The sequence below is a fragment of the Bombus vosnesenskii genome, unplaced genomic scaffold (genome assembly GCF_011952255.1).
Source record: "Bombus vosnesenskii isolate JDL3184/JDL3185 unplaced genomic scaffold, Bvos_JDL3184-5_v1.1 scf7180000013262, whole genome shotgun sequence".
NCBI classification, from domain to species: Eukaryota; Metazoa; Arthropoda; class Insecta; order Hymenoptera; family Apidae; genus Bombus; species Bombus vosnesenskii.
In genome coordinates, this window is record NW_022882922.1 from 2,279,353 (window position 1) to 2,298,873 (window position 19,521).

Sequence of the window (19,521 nt, forward strand, 5' to 3'; positions counted from 1 at the left end):
TTCAGAGAAATAGCCAATATTCGCCTTTGGCCGCATTCTTACCTTCACAAAAAGAAGTAGAAAGAATAGAGAGCTATCTTTGTTCTTAAAAGTTCACTATCTATGTGTTAGAAGTTTCATATTATCAAGAAATTGCAATGCTATAAACTTACGATTTTAAATATAGTAAATAATATAGGATCATTTGCGAGGCAGAAATACTTTTCGAAGGTAGAGCTTGAGTAAATTATATAAACCTAGTTAGTAGCACGGAGGCGAAGAAGTGACACAATACTGTTCTCATCTCTCTGTGAATAGATATAATTCCTGCTGCTGTTTCGTGTTCGAGTAAGACAAGAAGGTTGCCTGTTCTTGCCGACCAACAATATCAGTTCACTAGAAATTCAAATTAAAACGTTTCTGAATTTGTGCATAAATAAATACAGTGGCTACAAAATATATCTACACGTCCCCTTATTTTCCAATGAAGAGCCTTTTTTATCAGATTCTGTATGTATTTCGTTTACATAATATTAAATTATTACAGTCATATGAAAATGTTACTAGACGATATGAAATTATACACTTACATAAATGTATATAATAATAAACTTAGTATAAAAATATTAAACTAAAAATTAAACGATAATGAAACGACGAAAATGAAAAGTAAGCTAATTGATAATTGCTAAAATTGATAATAATAAAACAATTGATAAAACAAGCGAAAAACTAAATTTTATCCCGCTATCGATATTTCCCTTCTTAGACATTTAAATATTGCATCTCGGACGCTTCGTCTTATCGTGTTTCTGCTCATCTATTTTCTGCATTCCGAATGTCTCAGTTCCAAAATTCAATTCCATCATTTGCATCTTCCATAACGTAACATTGTGACAATAAGATCAACGATATCTTACGCTTTCATAAATTGTTAGCGTGCATCCTCCCGGGTTGACAGATAAAAGCAGCGGGAAATCGATGTTCGAACGAAGAATCGTCGCGTTATTGCATTCAGCCTGCGTCTACCCTCGACAGATCTCGTTATTTTTCGTATAGTACAGTTTCAATTGCATTTATCCACGGAGAAGCGCCGCAAGCAACGCTCCCGTTTCTATTCTGCGCTCGGAACCGTCTTCCTTTCGCTGTGTTTCACGTAGACCGCGTAATTTCTTCGCACAGCTGCGCGTCACGGTGCCTAAACGAATAATCGACGAGACAACATGACAATCGAGAGACGAATTTCAATGACGTAAGAGAAGGGTCGAGTTGAGAACGCAGGTGATCGGTCCAGTCAGTGATAAGTTCTAAAGAAATCAGTGTTTAATCCCTTTAGATCGAATTTATCGAAGTACAAAAAAAATGACAGAAACAAAAAAAGAAAGAAACAATCGATGGCCTGAAATTAATTCTGCTACGAAGAAGGATTATTTCAATTCGAATCTTTTCATATTTCGTTCGAATTTCAAATATTCTTTGATGTTAAGAAAATATAACCGAGTCGAAAATAACCGAAAAAACGTGACATGGTAAAATACAACTATTCGTTATAGATTTTATACACTCTGGAATATTTATTTGCAACAGTGCTTATTGTATGTTTTAAAATCGTGTTTGAATTAAAGAAAAATTAAACTAGCACAAATTACATACGGTCTACCTACGCCTTTTCAGAATTACGTTATTACGAAATTTTAATTATACGATATAACGTTTAAATATGTTACGGCTAGCCGTCATTAACATAATTTGAATCCAGTAAATCTGGTAACTAGATGGATATGATATTCGTTAATTAATCCTCAAATTGCACATATTAAATATTATATAATATTCGTAATTCATCGTTCAGAAATATAAAATTTATGAGACCATGTAATATGGCGTTGTACGAATAGAAATGGAAGGAAAGAACCATAGATCGGATAAATATGTATTATCTGGCTTGACGTACAAACGGTATCCCTTTCCATCGTAATTCTATCATCTCGACCTCATTTCGCTCACGTCTACTTGCTTTTTCAGCTATTCGCCTTCAAAACGTAATTAACCGTCACGGGTATTCGATATGAAAAACAAAACTTATATTCCGATTTGAGACAATAATGGTAAGTGTATAAATAACTAAGTAAATTAATACCAAATGCAAAATACATCGCGAACATGAAAGAAACACAAAATATCTTGCGTACTGCGATTTTAATAACGATCTCCGGTGTCAAAGGATCTCCTATGTGTTACAGTAGAACCTTGATTATCCAAACTAATCATGAATCACGGTGTACGGGTAATCGAATAACTTTGGTTTCACACAAGAGCTGATTATAGGTCTATCTGAAACTATTTTATCAATATTAATATTAAACAGAAACAAGAATTTTCCTTCTTATTTTCTTGCAAAGAACTATTTCTACCTCTTCTCCCATCTTCTTTTCTTTCTTACAGATTTTACAGATACAAATTTTCGAGATTCGATAAACCGAATGACAAAATCAGGCATTTGTACGTGTTCACGCTTCGAGTGAAAATGCTGTCTTTATTAAACCGCTTCTTCTAACACCAGAAACAAATCTTCGCCGCAGATCAGCTTTAACGAGCAACAAAGTACAGGCTCACAATGCTTTGCCTCTTGGCAATTGTAATCCCACATTGTTCTTCTACTGTTGTAGCCGCTTTCCGTGATTGCATCGGGAATCAACACATCGTTTGAACCGCGTCTTTCGCCTAGGTCAGTTTCGTTTGATTTTCATACAGGGTTCATACAAGGATTTCCGTAGCGCACGAGTTCAGTTCGATTTCCGATTATGTACACACTGTGTATATTAAAATTTTCAATCTTCGTCCGATCATATCAATATTTGCAAGTACGAATGAAATCCGAATACGAGAAAACCACGTGAGAAGCGATTTCGTTTAAAAATATTAATTCCAAGCTGTGTCGTAGTATCCGGGATTATTATACAATTCATATGCTGTTTAGATATTGTATTCAAGTGCACAATACAATTTCTTTTCGTTTTTTATCATTGAACACAAACTAGACCTTTGTCTTAATTGTATTATTATTTTTTTTTCGTTTTAGAAAATCATTATCCTCTAAAGTAAAAAATGTCAAAGTTAAATATTTCTAGATCGATGATCAGTTATTTCAGCACGAAGCATTTGTGTTTTAAAGTAGAATTAGTTGTCAAGAGAAATTTAATTCTAGCGAAGGTACTTGTTTTGAAGGCGCTTTGTGAAGAAGGTCCAAAAGTTTCGAGAAAATCTGGAGCTCACCGAAACTTTTCTTGGTGTTTGAGCAACACTGTTCGTCAATGTTGGAAGCAGCTCGAAATTAGGTTCGTTCAAATTCTACTGTCATTTCTTCTACTGTCATTTGTCCTACGATTTATGCTTCGTTAATCTGTCTTTCTTACAAGATGTACATATTTTTAGCCGAAGATACAGGAAAGATAACAAATGAGAAATAAAAGAAAAAAAATAGAAAATTCGAAGTTAATAAACTTAAATTTTCCTTTAAATAATTTGAATCATAATATATATTTTTCTAAACGTTTATCATATGCCTTTTCATCAGAGTTAAAAGATGTAGGTAATGTTTAATGTTAAATCTGATGTTGATGACGCTATAATTAATTCAGCAAGATAACGCCGTATGTATTTATATTTCAGACCATCCATTAACGTAATATACAGTGTTACAAGACTTTAAAAGTAGGAGAGGAGATCTAAAAGTTTACGAAGAACATCGCTATAAGAAGATTTAATAACATTAATAAAACAATGATTTCGGTTCTTAAAACTTAAACAGATTCCAACCTCGGGTCTTTGCGAAAAGTTAAGGAAAATTAATAGTTCAAGACAGATTATCCAACTAAAGTTTGGTCATTAAAATTTTCGTTTCTAAACATAACTTAATATAGTCCATAGATTACTTATAAAATGCATAAATCTATACGATCTTTAGTTTCTGATATAACAAGGAGAATGAATATGTTATGTCGCGTTACAAAAGAAATTTCGAGAAGTTTTGTATAACGCGCATAATATATTCATGGAACTTTTTATGGTATGTGTTCACGTACTTGAATCGGTGCAATTTATCAAAATGAATTGCAACCCATACGCGGACAATCTTAACTATATGTTACCTCAATGTAAAAGAGAAACTCGTTATTGTCACGGTAACCTCGAGAAAGTGTTCAAGTATAGCAGCATGGCAGAGATACAACGAATAAATCCAATACTCGTGTCGACTAAAATTACTCGACCGTATTGATAAGAGATGAAATTGGCTGTTTTCCGCGTGACAACCTTCGTTCTAATGTCGTTTCACGGCGAACGTGAATGCGTTTTCGGCGCGATTTCGTAAGTGCACGCGCGTGGAAAACTTGATTCCCGCCAATTTGACTAAGTAACGAAGTTTCAAGCCTCTGGCCGTTCAATTCGTCAAAATGGAACGGAACTCGACCAATTTAAGCGTCGTCCCCGGGCTTCACCAAGTGTGTTTCTGTCTCCGTGTCAGTCATCGGCAGGGAAACAATTAATTTCGCGTTACCTGTCAGACCCTGTTTCTAGGATTCACGATAACGTCCCTTGACGTATTTTTCAATGCGACCTGAATTCAAGCATTGCGTTGAAAAATTCAATCCCGTCGGCGATGCTTCGCATTCGCGCCAAGTTGAAACAGACTCGCAGCTGCTGCTATGGATTTTGCATTTCGTCGCACGTACGGCGTATATAGAGTGCAGAATGTAATTTTCATGTTGTCTTCGTTTTAACGCGATGTTACAATAATTAGATGCTTTCAGTTATGCACCGGCACATGAAAGTATTCGAATACTTGTGAAAATTTTTTCTGAATATACTATATGTATCATACAAAACTTATTATGAAAGATTATGGTATTATCTTCATTACGAGCAACGTAAAAAGATATTTAGTACAGGTTTCAGTAATGAACGCCTGCATTCAGTTATATCGCGTTTAACTGTACGCGTTGTGTTCAAAAATATGTAGGAATTTTATTGTGCTCATTTTGAATCTAAAAATGTACATTTGGGAAATTGGATGCGAAACTTAATTAGAAAAACGTTTGTACGGATTATATTTTCGACAAATTACGTTGTTCGTAAAATTTCATGGGAGACAGTAAACCATGCAATTCTCAGAGATGCAAAATTCTTTAGAATAATAACAACTATACCCTTAAATTGTACAGATTATATTCATAACGTAATTAAATCTGCGTAGAATTGAATTTGCTACAAAATGGAAAACTCGTTGCTGCAAGATTGAGGAAACCTTGGATGTTGATTAAAAATTTAAAATATTGTGATTTCGTTACGTTATAAAAAAGCAATTCACTTTGCTACACGGTATTCGTTACGTGGTGCACGATATCCAGATTTGTATGCAGTATAAAAATCGTATGGCTCACAGCTTTCAACGCATTAATAAGCTTGAGGCTAAGAAAGAAGTGCAAAAAGCCCTGATGCATATTCAAAACGAGAAGGTAGAAGAGGTATATAAAGAGCGGGGCGTCCGAGTGTATCGTATAATACCTTTAAAGCTCGCTGAAAATCTTGACGAAACTTTGTCCGGAGCTTTCAACGTGTTGTCGCGTACCAATGAAAAGCAGAGAAAGGAAAGAAACAAAGAGAAATGTGGAAAAATTTCGAGAAATCTTATCGACCATAAATACCAATTCGTAATTAAACGTGTGTTCTTCATGAGTAGTTTGAGCGACCTTCCGCTTTTATTCCAGAAAATGCTCTATCGATTTTGGCCCCAATTGGAGCACCGCTATCTAGACATTGTGTACCCGGAAGATCTTTACTTCTGCCAAATTCTGTTCAACATATTACACTCAGCGTAACATGGGACGCATCAGCTAATCGCGCCAGAATTCCCATGAAATACTGAAACTCGTTTCTCACTTTCGTTGATTACACACACCCGTTCACTTCTATCGTGTCCAATATTCTAACCAACGAGTTCACGTAACTTTGGAAAATTACTGGCCCTCGAGGGAGAGGGAGAAAGAGAGAGAGAAAGAGAGAGCGCGCAATTTCCAATCGGATTATTCGCGCAAGTGTGTATACGGCGAGTTATTACATTATTTAGCCGATCGATGTCTCGGATTAAGCCCACCGTCTAAATCCTCATCGATCGAATCTTATCTGTGTGCCCAACCATGTGAATTAATTACGATCACGATCGCGTTTGATTTCGAGACATTCATAACACGACTCAGCAACTATGGAAATTCTAATAATTCTTTTTAATAGATCTCCGTATGCGTGGCGACTGTACGGACATAGGTGCGCGCCTAACGCATCGATAGGAGAACGGCTGTCATCAATCATATGCGAAAACGGTTACGAATGGTATCGAAAAACTGTCACGTCCCTCGAGAAGGTGTAAAAGGTGTCGTCGAGTGTGGAGTATAATAAATTCGATAACTGTTCGATATATTAGGTTGGCAGACAGGCAGAAATAGGTTGCCTATAAGAGAACAAAGATCGACTAATAAAATTTGGTAAATAAATGTTCGGTGTTATGCTGATCATAGGGCTTCTTATTAGCATGGAAAAAAATGGTATTTTAACTTCACGAAAACACTGACGAACCACGCATTTAATTGTAATATGTATATTACTAATAATTTGAATAGATAGTCCAAATAAAAATCTGTATAATGATCGATACTTTCAATTACTCGATGAAAATCTTCCTTTTCTCGATTGTTGTGAACATATTATCGAAAATACGCTCGGGATCTTTCCATAGTTCTCTGCGGACTAAAAATTCTGTGTCGCGAGACCGGAGCTATTGTTTGATCAGGAAGAAGTTTGACTGGGAATTCGATTGGAGCACGCCGCTCTTAGCTGGTCGAGCTTTTTGAAACCGAAGTAGCAGGAAATAAAATTCTCGTCCATTTGCCTACTTCTTCAAACGTTTACTTTCCTTTTTAAGAGTTCCGCCAGTGATAAAGAAATTTAATCAACTCGACATTGGCGAACGCTTCTACGTCCTATCTTTTAAATCGAGAAACTTTTCATGAAACGCGGCCGTACTGACGCCAAACAGAAGTAACGGATTCCGGACGACAATGGAGATTATGTTATCGATCGAGACGAGTGTTTCTTCCACTCGCCTCCTGCTCCCTGTCACCGTTTCAGACTAAAAACTCGCATTTCCATGTAAGATCTCGACGAAGTCGGTGCACAAAGAGACGTTCGATCTGCTTTTACAAGATGTCAAACGCGTTTGCACGTAGCCACTTGCAGCCTTTTCTTCGGCATGATACATCTTTCTGAAGTTGGTAGCTTGTTGACTGAAATCTCTCCATTCGCAATTCTGGGAACTTTGCCATAAAGTGCTCGTTAGCCAACACCGCCATTTTAAAACGGTGAGCGGTTCCAATTTCATAAGAATTAAGCGCTACTGTTCTCGAAGTTGTCCCTATTCTTTGCTTGATATATTTCGATAATAAATATCATTAAGGATTCCAGTACCAGCAATAACTGTTAAATTTCATTTTCTGCCGAAACTGTTTCAGATAAACGATCTTCGCCATTTTTATTTTTATTTTTTTTTTTGTCATTCGTGATTTATACATGTCGAGACCTTACGGTACTTTCCAGTACGAGTAACAGGCATATGGAATTTACGAACCAGTGCTATCGGATTAGAAATTTATTCTGTGTCCTGAAAAATATATCCTATGCAAAAACTTTTCCGGTGTATATAAAAATCCATGAAGCAGTAGAAACGTCTTTGTATAGTTTTGCATTGACGTACGTAAACTTTTAAAATAAAGAAAAAGACTGTAATAGCTTCTAAAATTTTGTAATATTACCGTCAAGAAAATCTCATGGTAATTTATATATATAATGTCCTAATAATACATAACAACATAAGATGTAAAAGTCATATAATCTCGAACAGAGGGATTGACTCCATTACAGAATCCTCGCATGCAAAAACTTAATTTAGACTCTTAATCTAATGAGAGTATGTACTAGTAGCTGACATCTTAGCTATTATCTTAGTCCAGAAGCTGCTCCTCCGGTAGCAAGAAACTCATTGATATCACTACAATTATCCTCCCAACAAACATTATGCTACTATTATCACCATAATCGAGAGCAATTACATAAACGATTCACTGAGAATTTATCATCAATTGGCAAAAAGCAAATATGTTTTACAGGGATATTATCCACCTATTTTTTTTTTATTGACAAACTGCACTCCCATTTGACAATCCCACATCTGGGCACAAATAATTTATACATATTATTCCCATCAAGGGATCGACACGGATAAAAAGGGATCGTAAATAACGAGGGAAGTTAGAAAGCATTCGACTGTAACCTTAATCGTAAATAGAAGTTAGTTTACGAGGTAACGGGTTGTCAAGGCACGCGTTCACATCCAAATTAGGGGGAGAATTCTTGTCGGTGGGCAAAGAGGAAAATGCAAATCGTAATTCAATGTGATTCAACGTCGAGAACCGGTCAGAGAGCGATTTTGCGTTCAACCCTGGCAACGAAGGTCGCGTAGGCATAGTAATGCCCTACATAACTGCTTCGAGAGTAGAAATTCTCGCTCCTTCCCTCTCTGTTTCCCCCGTTCCCTTCGGAACATAGTTAACCGTGGCGGAATACCAAGTGGAACGATAAATTCTGGCGCAAAGTGCTCGTCATAATTTACGATTAAAAGCTGGATCGGTTCGCGAGCGACCTCTATCAAATTATCTCAAGTGATTATTAATTCCGTCGTAACCTACGCGTGCATCGTAAAAGAAAACTTTATATTTCGGGAAGTTATAGTGTAGGTGAAAAAAAGTCGTGAAGAAAGTAGGAAAAAAGGTAATCGTTCAGTCGTAATCGTTCCTGACAGTAAGATCGTTTTATGGGTTCACTAGAAGGATAGAAGCATGGTCGCGTTTCTTATGGTCCCCAGTGACAGATGTGGTTTATGCGAAGTTCTCGAAAAATTCGTCACGCGAAACGTTCTTACTGCAGCGACTATATTGGTTTCTTCCAATTACTAAAAATATAAGTTACTGAAACAGGTTACGAGAAATCGACACGTTGTTAAACTTATTAAGTTAATTGAAGGTTTTGTCGGAGATTAAGGCTCGCTGGATATCTTTAGAACATTTGAGGACATCTTGGATATAAAAGTAAAGTGTCTGCTTGATGTTTCGATACCGTTAATTCGACGCGTTTCAATAAAAGATTGAAAATTAACTAACTTATATTTAAGTAACATTTAATTTAGATCTACCTAAAATTTATACTTTTATTCCAAACATAGCAATTTTTACGTACGAAATGAAGTTCGAGACACTTGAAATTCCTTTTCGAAATATAAATAATTACATCTCGGGAATCCGATTTCCAGTGCGCGCTGTTTAAATGTCAGACAGCTGAGTACGCAATGACACTCACACGTCTGTAGAAAATACACGTAGGTTCAGATAGTATTTACCAAGTAAGTACAGGAAGTATTCTAATATGTCTCTGGATTCAAATATTGACATTTTATATGAAATTGAAAGATAAGAAGCTTCTAACCTACCTTTACATTACGTCGATATATTTCTTCTTACCGCTAATATCATGTGGTAAATATTTAATTGAAAGCTCTTTTCCCAATAATTTTTATCTTCAGTAAAGATCACCACCATTATATGTAAAAGATGTTCTCATCAAATTTATATTCAATGTATAAATAGAAAATCACTCATTGAAAATATAAATAAATACGATATAAAATCTACTTTGACAGTTATGAAAAACATACAAGTTATAATATTCTGCACAAAGCACTTGAAACTCAGCTGTAAATCACAAAGAACATATCGTAAAATTTGTTGAAAGTAGAAGTAACTTTTTATCCTGATACGAGCCATTAAATCTACTAACGCCGGACTGTACATCATACATAAAGTGTCAGCCAAGAGAGCAAACACTCGAAACGGAACAAAAGTTTCCGAAGCATCCTAGGATAAGTGTTGCAATTTCTGTAATCGCTATAATTCTCACTGACAATTTCCCAACAGAATCGTCAGTATGTGTGCGTAAATTCTGTACACAGCACACGTCGTATTCGACGAAAGATATCTTCTTCCACGGCTATACATCTCTACTTTCGCTTTTATTGCAGAACGAGGTGGTTGCCGTGGCTCTGAGAGTTCTCTTAAGCAAAGAGGAGGAATCGTATCCAACCACGAGGTATCTGTAAGTATTTCATTTTGCAAATATATCCCCTCGAAGATCGTTCGAAGCAAACTTACGTCGGCAAATATCACCTAAAATAGAGGACAAATGGGAAAGGTTGGTCGAAGCTTTTAATGAAATTTTCCTGTCGCCGAGCAAAACGAAGCGTGAAAGAGAGAATCGATATGTATTTAGAAATTCTCACTTCATGAGTTCATCATCGAAGGAATAAATTCGCGATAAATGTTAAAACCATATTCCACGAAGTACAATACGTGTCATGAGCTGAATTTGTCATCGATTTCCAAATTCATTCAAAATCGTCGCGTCGGGCTAATCGCAAATATTATTGAATCATTGAACTGCAAACACAAAAGCTTTTAAATATTTCTATAAATGGAAATTTATAATAGACACTACTTAAGTTAATTAAACAATTCTTGGAAAAGAACCGCTTCCAGGTATACGTTAACACATCAAGCTGCGAAATTTAATAACTTATGTAGGCTTTTGACGATGCAGAAATAAATCAAATACACAAATTATATACGGCATTCCCAGCTAAATATTTGTACGCAATTTTCCATGAGAATATATTTCCTCTTTAATTTGCGTTTTATTTTCGACGTTGAAAAGGATAAAAGGATAACTTTTTTACATATCGACATATAAAACTCATTCAAAAACTTTGATCAACCGTTTTCATACAGTCTATCCGTATTATACTATATTTCATCCCTCTTCAAAACCATGCGAATACTAATAAATATTTCTATGCAGAGTTTTCCCCCATTCTTTATTTCGACGATCGACACAGTGAATTACGAACTCGTTTGATTAACGAGATTACCAATAAAAATAAGAGCTATCGTTCTATGAACCGCTCTGATCCGTGCTAACTGAATTTCATCGAAACCGAATGGTACGTCGCGTCGCTGAATGCTCGTAACTGTTTTGTTTACGTGCGCGATTTCACGTTACGAATCACGTTTCTCGAAAAGCGAGTGCCAAAGAAACGCGTTCCGGAATCAATCCGTCGTTAAAGATGCGCGGCGAGAGTTTCTAATTGAAGTTCCTACCTCTCTTAACCGCAAGCTGTTTTGCTCGATATTTCAGCGAGAAGCTGTTCCGCAATGTCGACGCCGAGGAGAACTATAACTTACTGGAGGACATTTACGAGACGCTAAGTTATCACTACGGTAAGATGCTATTGCTAACAGGATGTGTATGTGTATTTGCGCGTATTCAGAATGGTGTGCATGTTTACTTTAACAATTTGCTTCAAGGTACAAAGGAATGAAGAACAGAAATTCAAAGAATTATCTGTGAACGTAATAATACATTATTACAACTTTCTTCTTTAATTTTAAATTTTTATACAGTTTCGATTATTCGAATTAAAATCATGGTACATACTGTTCAAATACTCGAAAATTTCAATGATCGATTCTTTGGATAATCGAGATTCTACTGTACTCGTAAAACAGAACCAAATATCGTTTTTGTCGTCCTTAGTTTACTTTCTAAAAAATTCTAAAGAGCTATCTAATGTCAACTCGAACTATAGTTCTAGCTATGTCAACGCGATGATGTTGCATTTTTAGTAATAAAATTTTACAAATGCGGGAATTGTGCTCATTTGTTAACGAACAATTCGTCATACGTTAACCGTTCCATGGAATGCCTGCAAAATTTCAAGTTTCTGTTTGCGAGAGGATGATGAAAGCAATACGTTTTACTTAACAAACATGCATAAAATTATAGCATTTGTGCGCATCTGACAAGCGACCATTAATCTTTTTATTCCTGTGATTTTCGAATTTCACATTTTATATATCCCGTATTTTAGCAAAATTTCGGATCAATAATTGCACCTTGTTTAATATTCTTTTCGCATTTCGACCTTATTAATGACTAATATCAATAGCTAGTAAATTGTGCAGCATAGTTTGCAACATTTTGGACGTAACTAGAAATCGTAGTAATATTAATTGAAACGATATTAATTATATTAAAATCCATTATAATTTTGTTTTACAGTACGCTGCATTTTGTGATTGCCGTAATGTAATAACTACTGCAATTACTGAAAACAATGAAATGGACGTTTAAAAGAATATTACGATTAATATTAACGATAAATTGGTATAAATTTTTACGATTAAAACTTGCACGAAGAAAACAATATAGACACTGTGTTATCATAACATGCAATACTCCATTCGTTGAAATTTCCAAGAAAAGGTTATAGCTTGTTCATCGATCGATTTAAATCCTGTATTTTTTAAAGATGTTCAATTATTTTTATTCGTCGTATAAAACTTTGCAAATCTAACAGGTACTCACTACATAAAAAACATTCTATCCCTATTTCTATTATTATTTTATTATTCTTTGGTAACTTAACTTATAATTTAAAAGCACTATCTATCTAGTATTCTATCTTTCTAGTCATACGAGGCATCCTCGCGCGACAGAATAAGAACGAGTCTATGATTATTGTATTGATGAGTATTGGCGTTTTGTCGTTTTCCGAAGCCGTACCCGACAAATCTTCCCTCGAATCTCTAGAGACGAAAAGTTATGCCATACTTCGCAGGTTTCGTGTACCACATACGAAGGTAGCAAGACACTGTCCATTTATGGATTGCTCGTGCTGTTGCTCGTATTTTTCATGGCGAAAGCTTAGGTTACATATTGCATCGGTTGCACGAATAGATGAATATACTTAAGTAACATAGATTTCAGAATCACAGTGGTGTAAGTCAATTCATTGTAATTCTTTGTAAAATAATGTACTACAATTTTTATTATACAATATTCTATATATTTTTCAAAGTCATGAAAACGTAATAAAGAATAAAGTTATAACATAATTGGTTATAAAATTGAAGGGAAGATACGTTTAAGAGTTGAAATATGTAGTCCAGCGAATAATGTAAAACGTTACGAAAACCTTAGCATCACATCGAATATATCGTTTCGAGACATTCGTAGGTATTGCCTTTCATCTCCTCTCGAAAACTTCGCTATTGCTTGTCTTCGACAAGGAAACGAATCTGTTTGTTATCTCCGTGAACGTGTTGAGACATCGAGCAAAAGAAATCCACGCAACCGTGTCTTTGTTGTCATTCCACGTTGCAAACAAGACTGGTACGGATATCAATTTCGCGAGAATTTCTTCAAAGAAGACACTTTATAGCGTCGAATTACGGGCAGACGAGCACGGGTCGTAAAATAAAATCGATGCCCTCTATAAACGCGTTTCACGATCGCATCCATGGGGACATTTTCATTTTTTTGACGGTTACGATAAATGGACGGCAATTTGCGTGCTCTATGCAGTTTACTTGGCGCCGGACGTCGAACAATTCTTTTTCGAGATGGTACTCGGTCGAATGCCGTCGTTCGACGCTGTGGCGACTTTTTAATGGAAGAAGAAAGATAAAAAGAACAAAAATGAAAAGGATTGCGAGTGAAGAGAGGAAAGAGAAAATAGAAAAGAAGAAGAAAAAGAAAAATTGGAGTCCGATGAATGGAGAACGTCGGGCGTATCTATTCATACAGAGAATCCGGGACTAATTTCGTTGAGCTTTTCTATTCCCCGCGATTCTCTTTTAAACGTCTTCGGCCGTTTTCCTCTCTCTCACACGGCCGTTGATAACGCGTCACTCGTTAATACAGGCTTGACCGAGTTTTTAATTGAATGACCGCGGAATGGCGCGAAAACCAATCGATATGTAGCCCGGCGGATATAAAATATTCAAAGGCGTTCCATCTTGGTAACAGGGGCACAATTTGTAATCCCCTTTTATCCGATCCGCTCGTTTTCGCGCGTCTTCATCAGAGAATCGATGCGTCACTTTGAAATACAGTCTTTCCTCCGTGAAAATTAAACACGACGCGGTTTCTGGTTTTGTCGAACGTCGACGTGACGCGTATCGTACAGAGACAGGAAACGATATTGAAAACGATAATCTCACAGATGATGACGCAAATAGCGAAGAGATGTATTGGCAGAAATTTTTCACTAATGATGTGAACAAATGTAGATTATGATAAAAATCACGAAATTAGATTTATTATAAATCGTGCGGATTATTTATGTTTAAATGATGTATACGAAATAGTGCGCGTAAAATTTCGGAGATAAATTAAAAAATTTGCCCGAAGTTGTAAATTCAATGCAACAGTAATTTGTAATTTGATGCAGCTTTCAATTTTCCAACCACGCTTATAATCAAAATCTAAATACTTTTTCCTCAATAATAACTCGCATTTTTTCCTACTTCGAACATTATTCTATCAAAAAGTATTCACGATCACGTTCAGGCCTCACGAATAGCGTGATCGAAGTCGCTTCTTAACGCAATCCCCGAGGAACGTACGTAAATATCACATGTTTGCAGAGCGGTAAAGTTGAATCGTAGACGAATTAATTCGTTATTCCCTAACTGTGAAGTCGGTAAACAATCATGAACGGTGTGTAAATTTTATAATCTCTATTTAATACACTCCTACAACAAGAACCGGGCAAAATTGATAACTGAACATTACCTACTGTACATAGTATTGAATTATCAGACACATCAGTGAACCACTCAATCCCTGGAAGAACTGGTTGCAATGTTAGACGAAAATCGAAATAAAATTCTTAATGTTTAATGGCTTTACAACCAAAACTCTTATTCAATGGAAAAAAATAATTTTTTTTTCGAAATTTGATCATTAATAGTGTATTTATTATTATTAATTATAATGACATTGTGAAAATGATAAAAAGTAAAGTTGATCAGTTTGGTTTCTGCGAGGCTCATTTATGACTGGCAATGTATGTGTGCACATTCTTAAAAATAAAAACACACAACATTAATTACTGAACATCCTACGATATCCGGATTGCGAAAGTCTTAAATTCGTGATTAACGTGTAAGATTTCGATTAATATATCTGCGATGAAACATGCGTTGGCACTGTTACAGCGCATGTAATGGTACTGACATGTATCGCTCGTATGCACGCGGTCTTAAACATGTAATACATGCGCACGTGTCGTCGAAAACGGCTCGAATCTTGATTTTCTTGCAATGCGAATTGGAATCGTAGCTACCTAGCCCCGTAATTACCCGTAGAAATGCAAATTCGTGATACGAGCAGAATACCCGAGTAACTATGCCAGTCACGCTCATGACGTTATCTTGATGATACAGTTCTAACAAGATCGCCGTTGCAAGGCGTGCAACAAACGATCCCATATGCGAAGTTTTCACGTCGATGCAATAACGCCGTACGATATGCATGTAATTTCTAATCTGAAAGATTAATTAACCTGATACTTGACCTGAACCAATAATGAACCTGACGAGCGTGGTCCAAGAAAATTGCATTCGTGTCCACTATGATCATGTTTCCGGCGATAGTGCTTATGACGTGGATCACATTTTCCGGAGTCAAGCTTGGTACGTTTAATGGAACATACTTGGATGTGTCGTTTATCTAGTTGGCCCTCTCACATTCAAACGGTTCGTAATTTTTTAATTGTGGATAATTCTTATCGTAGATGTTTTTTACATAGATTTTGCTACATCATTTCAAAGATGCGTACCGAGTTCCACTGGCCTCTAAGATATTCCTTCTCGAGATTGAAACTAGTGTATCCTTGGACGAGATGTGGGAGGAACGAGCGTTTAGCTGAATATTCTATCAACGAAACACCAAAAGCAAAAGATGAAAGTACGTTTAATAAATCAAGTTCGACCACATTTTTTATTCCCTTCTGAAACTTCTGAATGTTATTAGACTGAAGAACGTGATAAGTTATACTACAAGGATTATGAAATATACACGTAAAAGAAGGATCTTAATAAATGGGTAAATTTATTGAATAAATGTATGTACATAAAATTTATACGTCGTATATAAAGTAGGAAAGATTTACCGTATAAGGATGGAATTCTTTAGTACGTACATGTGTATATATTTAAAGCATACATATATGGTCGAATTTCCAGGAAGTATAGGTTATACATAACAGATTTTTGGTCAAAGTGCATATTGTCATTCGTCTAACACGTGGTAAATCTAAACCAACCCATAATAGGACGCATATACGGTTACTCTGAAGTGACCTGACACATATGTGACCCAATAAAGACAATATGGACCACACTGGACTCAACAGAGACGATATTGGGAACGTGGGTTCCGTTAGAGACGTTATTGAATACATAGGGCCCAACGAGGATGTTACTAGATACATTGACTTGATACAGAGGATACCAAAAATGCAAGTTAATAATACCTATAGTATACATATACAAATTATACAGGGCGGGTTGAAAATTATAGTACAACCAACCATAATACAACAGAAAATTTTTCATATGACGGCTCGTTTCTGAGAAAACCGAGTCTGAAAATTGGATTGTCAGAAATGATTGTTTAATTATTATTGCGAAACTGAAAATTCCAAAGGATTCAAAAAGTCCACGTATTGAGGAACACAAAAACCAAAAGATTATTAATTCAAAAACACAAAAATCCAAAAGTTCAAAGTGTACAAAACCCCAAGGATCTAAAAGAGCAAGAGATCACTACTTCAGGAACCCAAAAGTTCAAGAGTTTAAGGTTCCCAAAATCCAAGAATCCAAGAACCCAGAAAGTAAGGAGACCAAAAATTCGAAGATTTAGACGCTCATAAATCGAAAAGCCCAGAAGATTGGAGGGAAATCCAGACGCAGAGAATCTGGAAAGGTCTGGGAATCCTAGGGATTTGACTTACGTTGTTTTCTTCTATGAGATTTTGGTATTCAGTTGTTTGTGTCGTATTACATTGTATGCATGTATGTTCTCAGTAATTGCGCGTATGTTATGTCATGAGAAATAGATATTATTTTAATACGTTATCGTATTGATTAGACATGTAGCCGCGTTTACTAAAATTTGTATCACTTATACGATGTTCACTGATTTCGAATTTATATATGCTTTGCAGACATCTACAGAAAACTTTTCGTATTATTTAAAATGTTTATGAAGTTTCAATCCTCGTAAAAAGCAGATTCACTGTCCATACTAAAACATTGTTGCTATTCTGTTCTTTAAAACTTGGTGTGAAATAACTACTTTCAGTTCAAACAATTAACTTTATTATTCTCTTCATCACAAGCAATAACAAATTGTATTATATGTTCGTTTATAAACACAGTTTACGAGTTTATTGCATTTATAAATATTCGTAAAACGCGTGAAAAGACTGTAAATATTTTTTTCATGACAGTACGTCATATCATATGCGCGTATGTCATTAATATTCAATGATCTATGAAAGCGCTAATTCAGGGGGTAGAACAGCCAATTTAAAAACGAGCCGACATTGTTCGGGCACTTGTTGGGGCACTTACAGAGTAGTTACTGTAATTATCTTCACCCAGTTAACCGTGATAAACATTTGTTGTATTCGATGATGATTATAAGTTGCGCACACAGAACTTTTAAAGGTGTAACTGTATGTATACGGATCGTTAACCGCTGCGTTGCTACGATCTAACTTACCATTCATATGTAAACTTATTACATAGATCCATAATGGAAATCAGGGTTGTAATGGAGTGGCCCAATTCTTGCTTTTTGTCCTGCTTAATGAAAGTATCGACCATACAGGTGTATGGAAGAAGCCTCGTTTCGATGCCTTTGCATTGAAAATGTGCTATTTAAAGGAATAGTCCTCGATATTTCAAAGCTATGAATGTAGATAGACAACATGTACAATGTATATTTTTGGAACATACTCAACCTGCTCAACATGCTCTTATTTATAGCAAATATTTAGCCTGTGGCTCGATACAGTAGAATTCCATAATTGCCTATTATTATCATAAAACAGAAAATCAAATAATAGGAGTTCACATTCAGATAAAAGAAATTAATGAAATTCGGATAAAGGTCTATCATATTCTAAAATTTTCTGTACAAACTTCATTTACTGGCGAAGTTTTTCTCTATGTGAAATCACTACTAAGCTTGTATTCGCCGGAAACTTTACCATACCATGTATAAGAGTCTTTAGATGAGAGAATTTTTCTAAAGGAACAGGATAATTAATTAGTTTATTGGAAGTTCTCATCGCAAACCGGTACAACCGATAATACAAATTAATTGTTTTAAGAAGCTAATTTCTCAAGAATAATTCCACCTCGGTGAAACAATAATTTTCCCACTTAATAAAGTCACTTCGACAAAAGAAGATCCTAGCAGTCCGTGAATAATGGTTCTCCATCGATGGATCTTAATGATGCACCGAGAATTCCGACTAGCATGTTCGATGAGATGCAATATATGTTGTCAGGTGGTTCAGGCACGATCCTTCATCTTCGAGGGCATGTTAACCTAATTTGCATTCGGTTGTCAAGTACTGTAGTTATAGTACAGCATGCTTCGTGAACGTCTCATTAATCATCATGGACAATCAATATGCAGAGCAACGTATTCAAATTCGACTATTCTGTCGGAACTTTATCAACGATTTCCGGCAGCGGTCTTTCGAAATCAGAAAGTCTAATCGTCGATGGCGTGACACTCGCGTGCATTTCGCAACATTTGAACGTTTTACAATAATTCCTTTCGCCATGATCACATCAAGCAATATACATGAAAGTATCTGAACACTTAGAGGATAAGATTCCAAAGAATAAAGAATAAGTGAAGAGAAGCAAAGAATAAGAATTGCGTTTGAGATTTCGCTTGTTGAAGATGGAGTACAATATGTACAGCGAGGGGAAGCTCAGACGATAAGAATTTATTACTCATTAGCGCGACATGCTCTGCGATAATGCAATAACATAGCTCGACCCTTTGTAACCACGTTGCGGTGTACGGCACAGCTTGCGCCCTCGCAATTAGGATGGAAAACCCTTTTACCAACCGTGAAAGATTCATCTCCGACCGAGTTTAATATAATTTCCCTGTTTAAACGCATTATTATTGCTAGATATTATTACTGCGTGAAAACTCCAGAGACATCTGTGAGATCGGTTTTACTCCGTAAAATTAACATCGATGGTTTTCCAAAGAACAGGTTTCTCGCGGTACGGTCTATCTTCTAGGTGTAGAAGCGTGTTCCTCTGACGTTACCGATAACAATGCAACAAGAGCGAAAGAAAAAGCGAAGGCTGAGGAGAGAATAAGCGAGGGAAAGAGAAAAAATAAAAGATAACAAGAGGGAGAGTAGCACGAGATCGTTCTTTGGAGTTGGCCAAGCGCAAAAAGGATTTCTCGTGCGATCGTGATGGAGCCTTGGAGAGTGGC

At 36.0% G+C, this 19,521-nt stretch overlaps 1 protein-coding gene across 1 annotated transcript in view; it reads left to right on the forward strand.

Moving 5' to 3' along the window:
• LOC117243170 (head-specific guanylate cyclase) overlaps nt 1-19,521 on the forward strand; it is a 48,295-nt gene that overhangs the window by 18,781 nt on the left and 9,993 nt on the right. The window contains exons 2-3 of the mRNA XM_033510423.1: nt 10,163-10,236; nt 11,332-11,414. Of these exons, the coding sequence (XP_033366314.1) occupies nt 10,163-10,236; nt 11,332-11,414 (157 nt within the window). The remainder of the gene's footprint in view (nt 1-10,162; nt 10,237-11,331; nt 11,415-19,521) is intronic.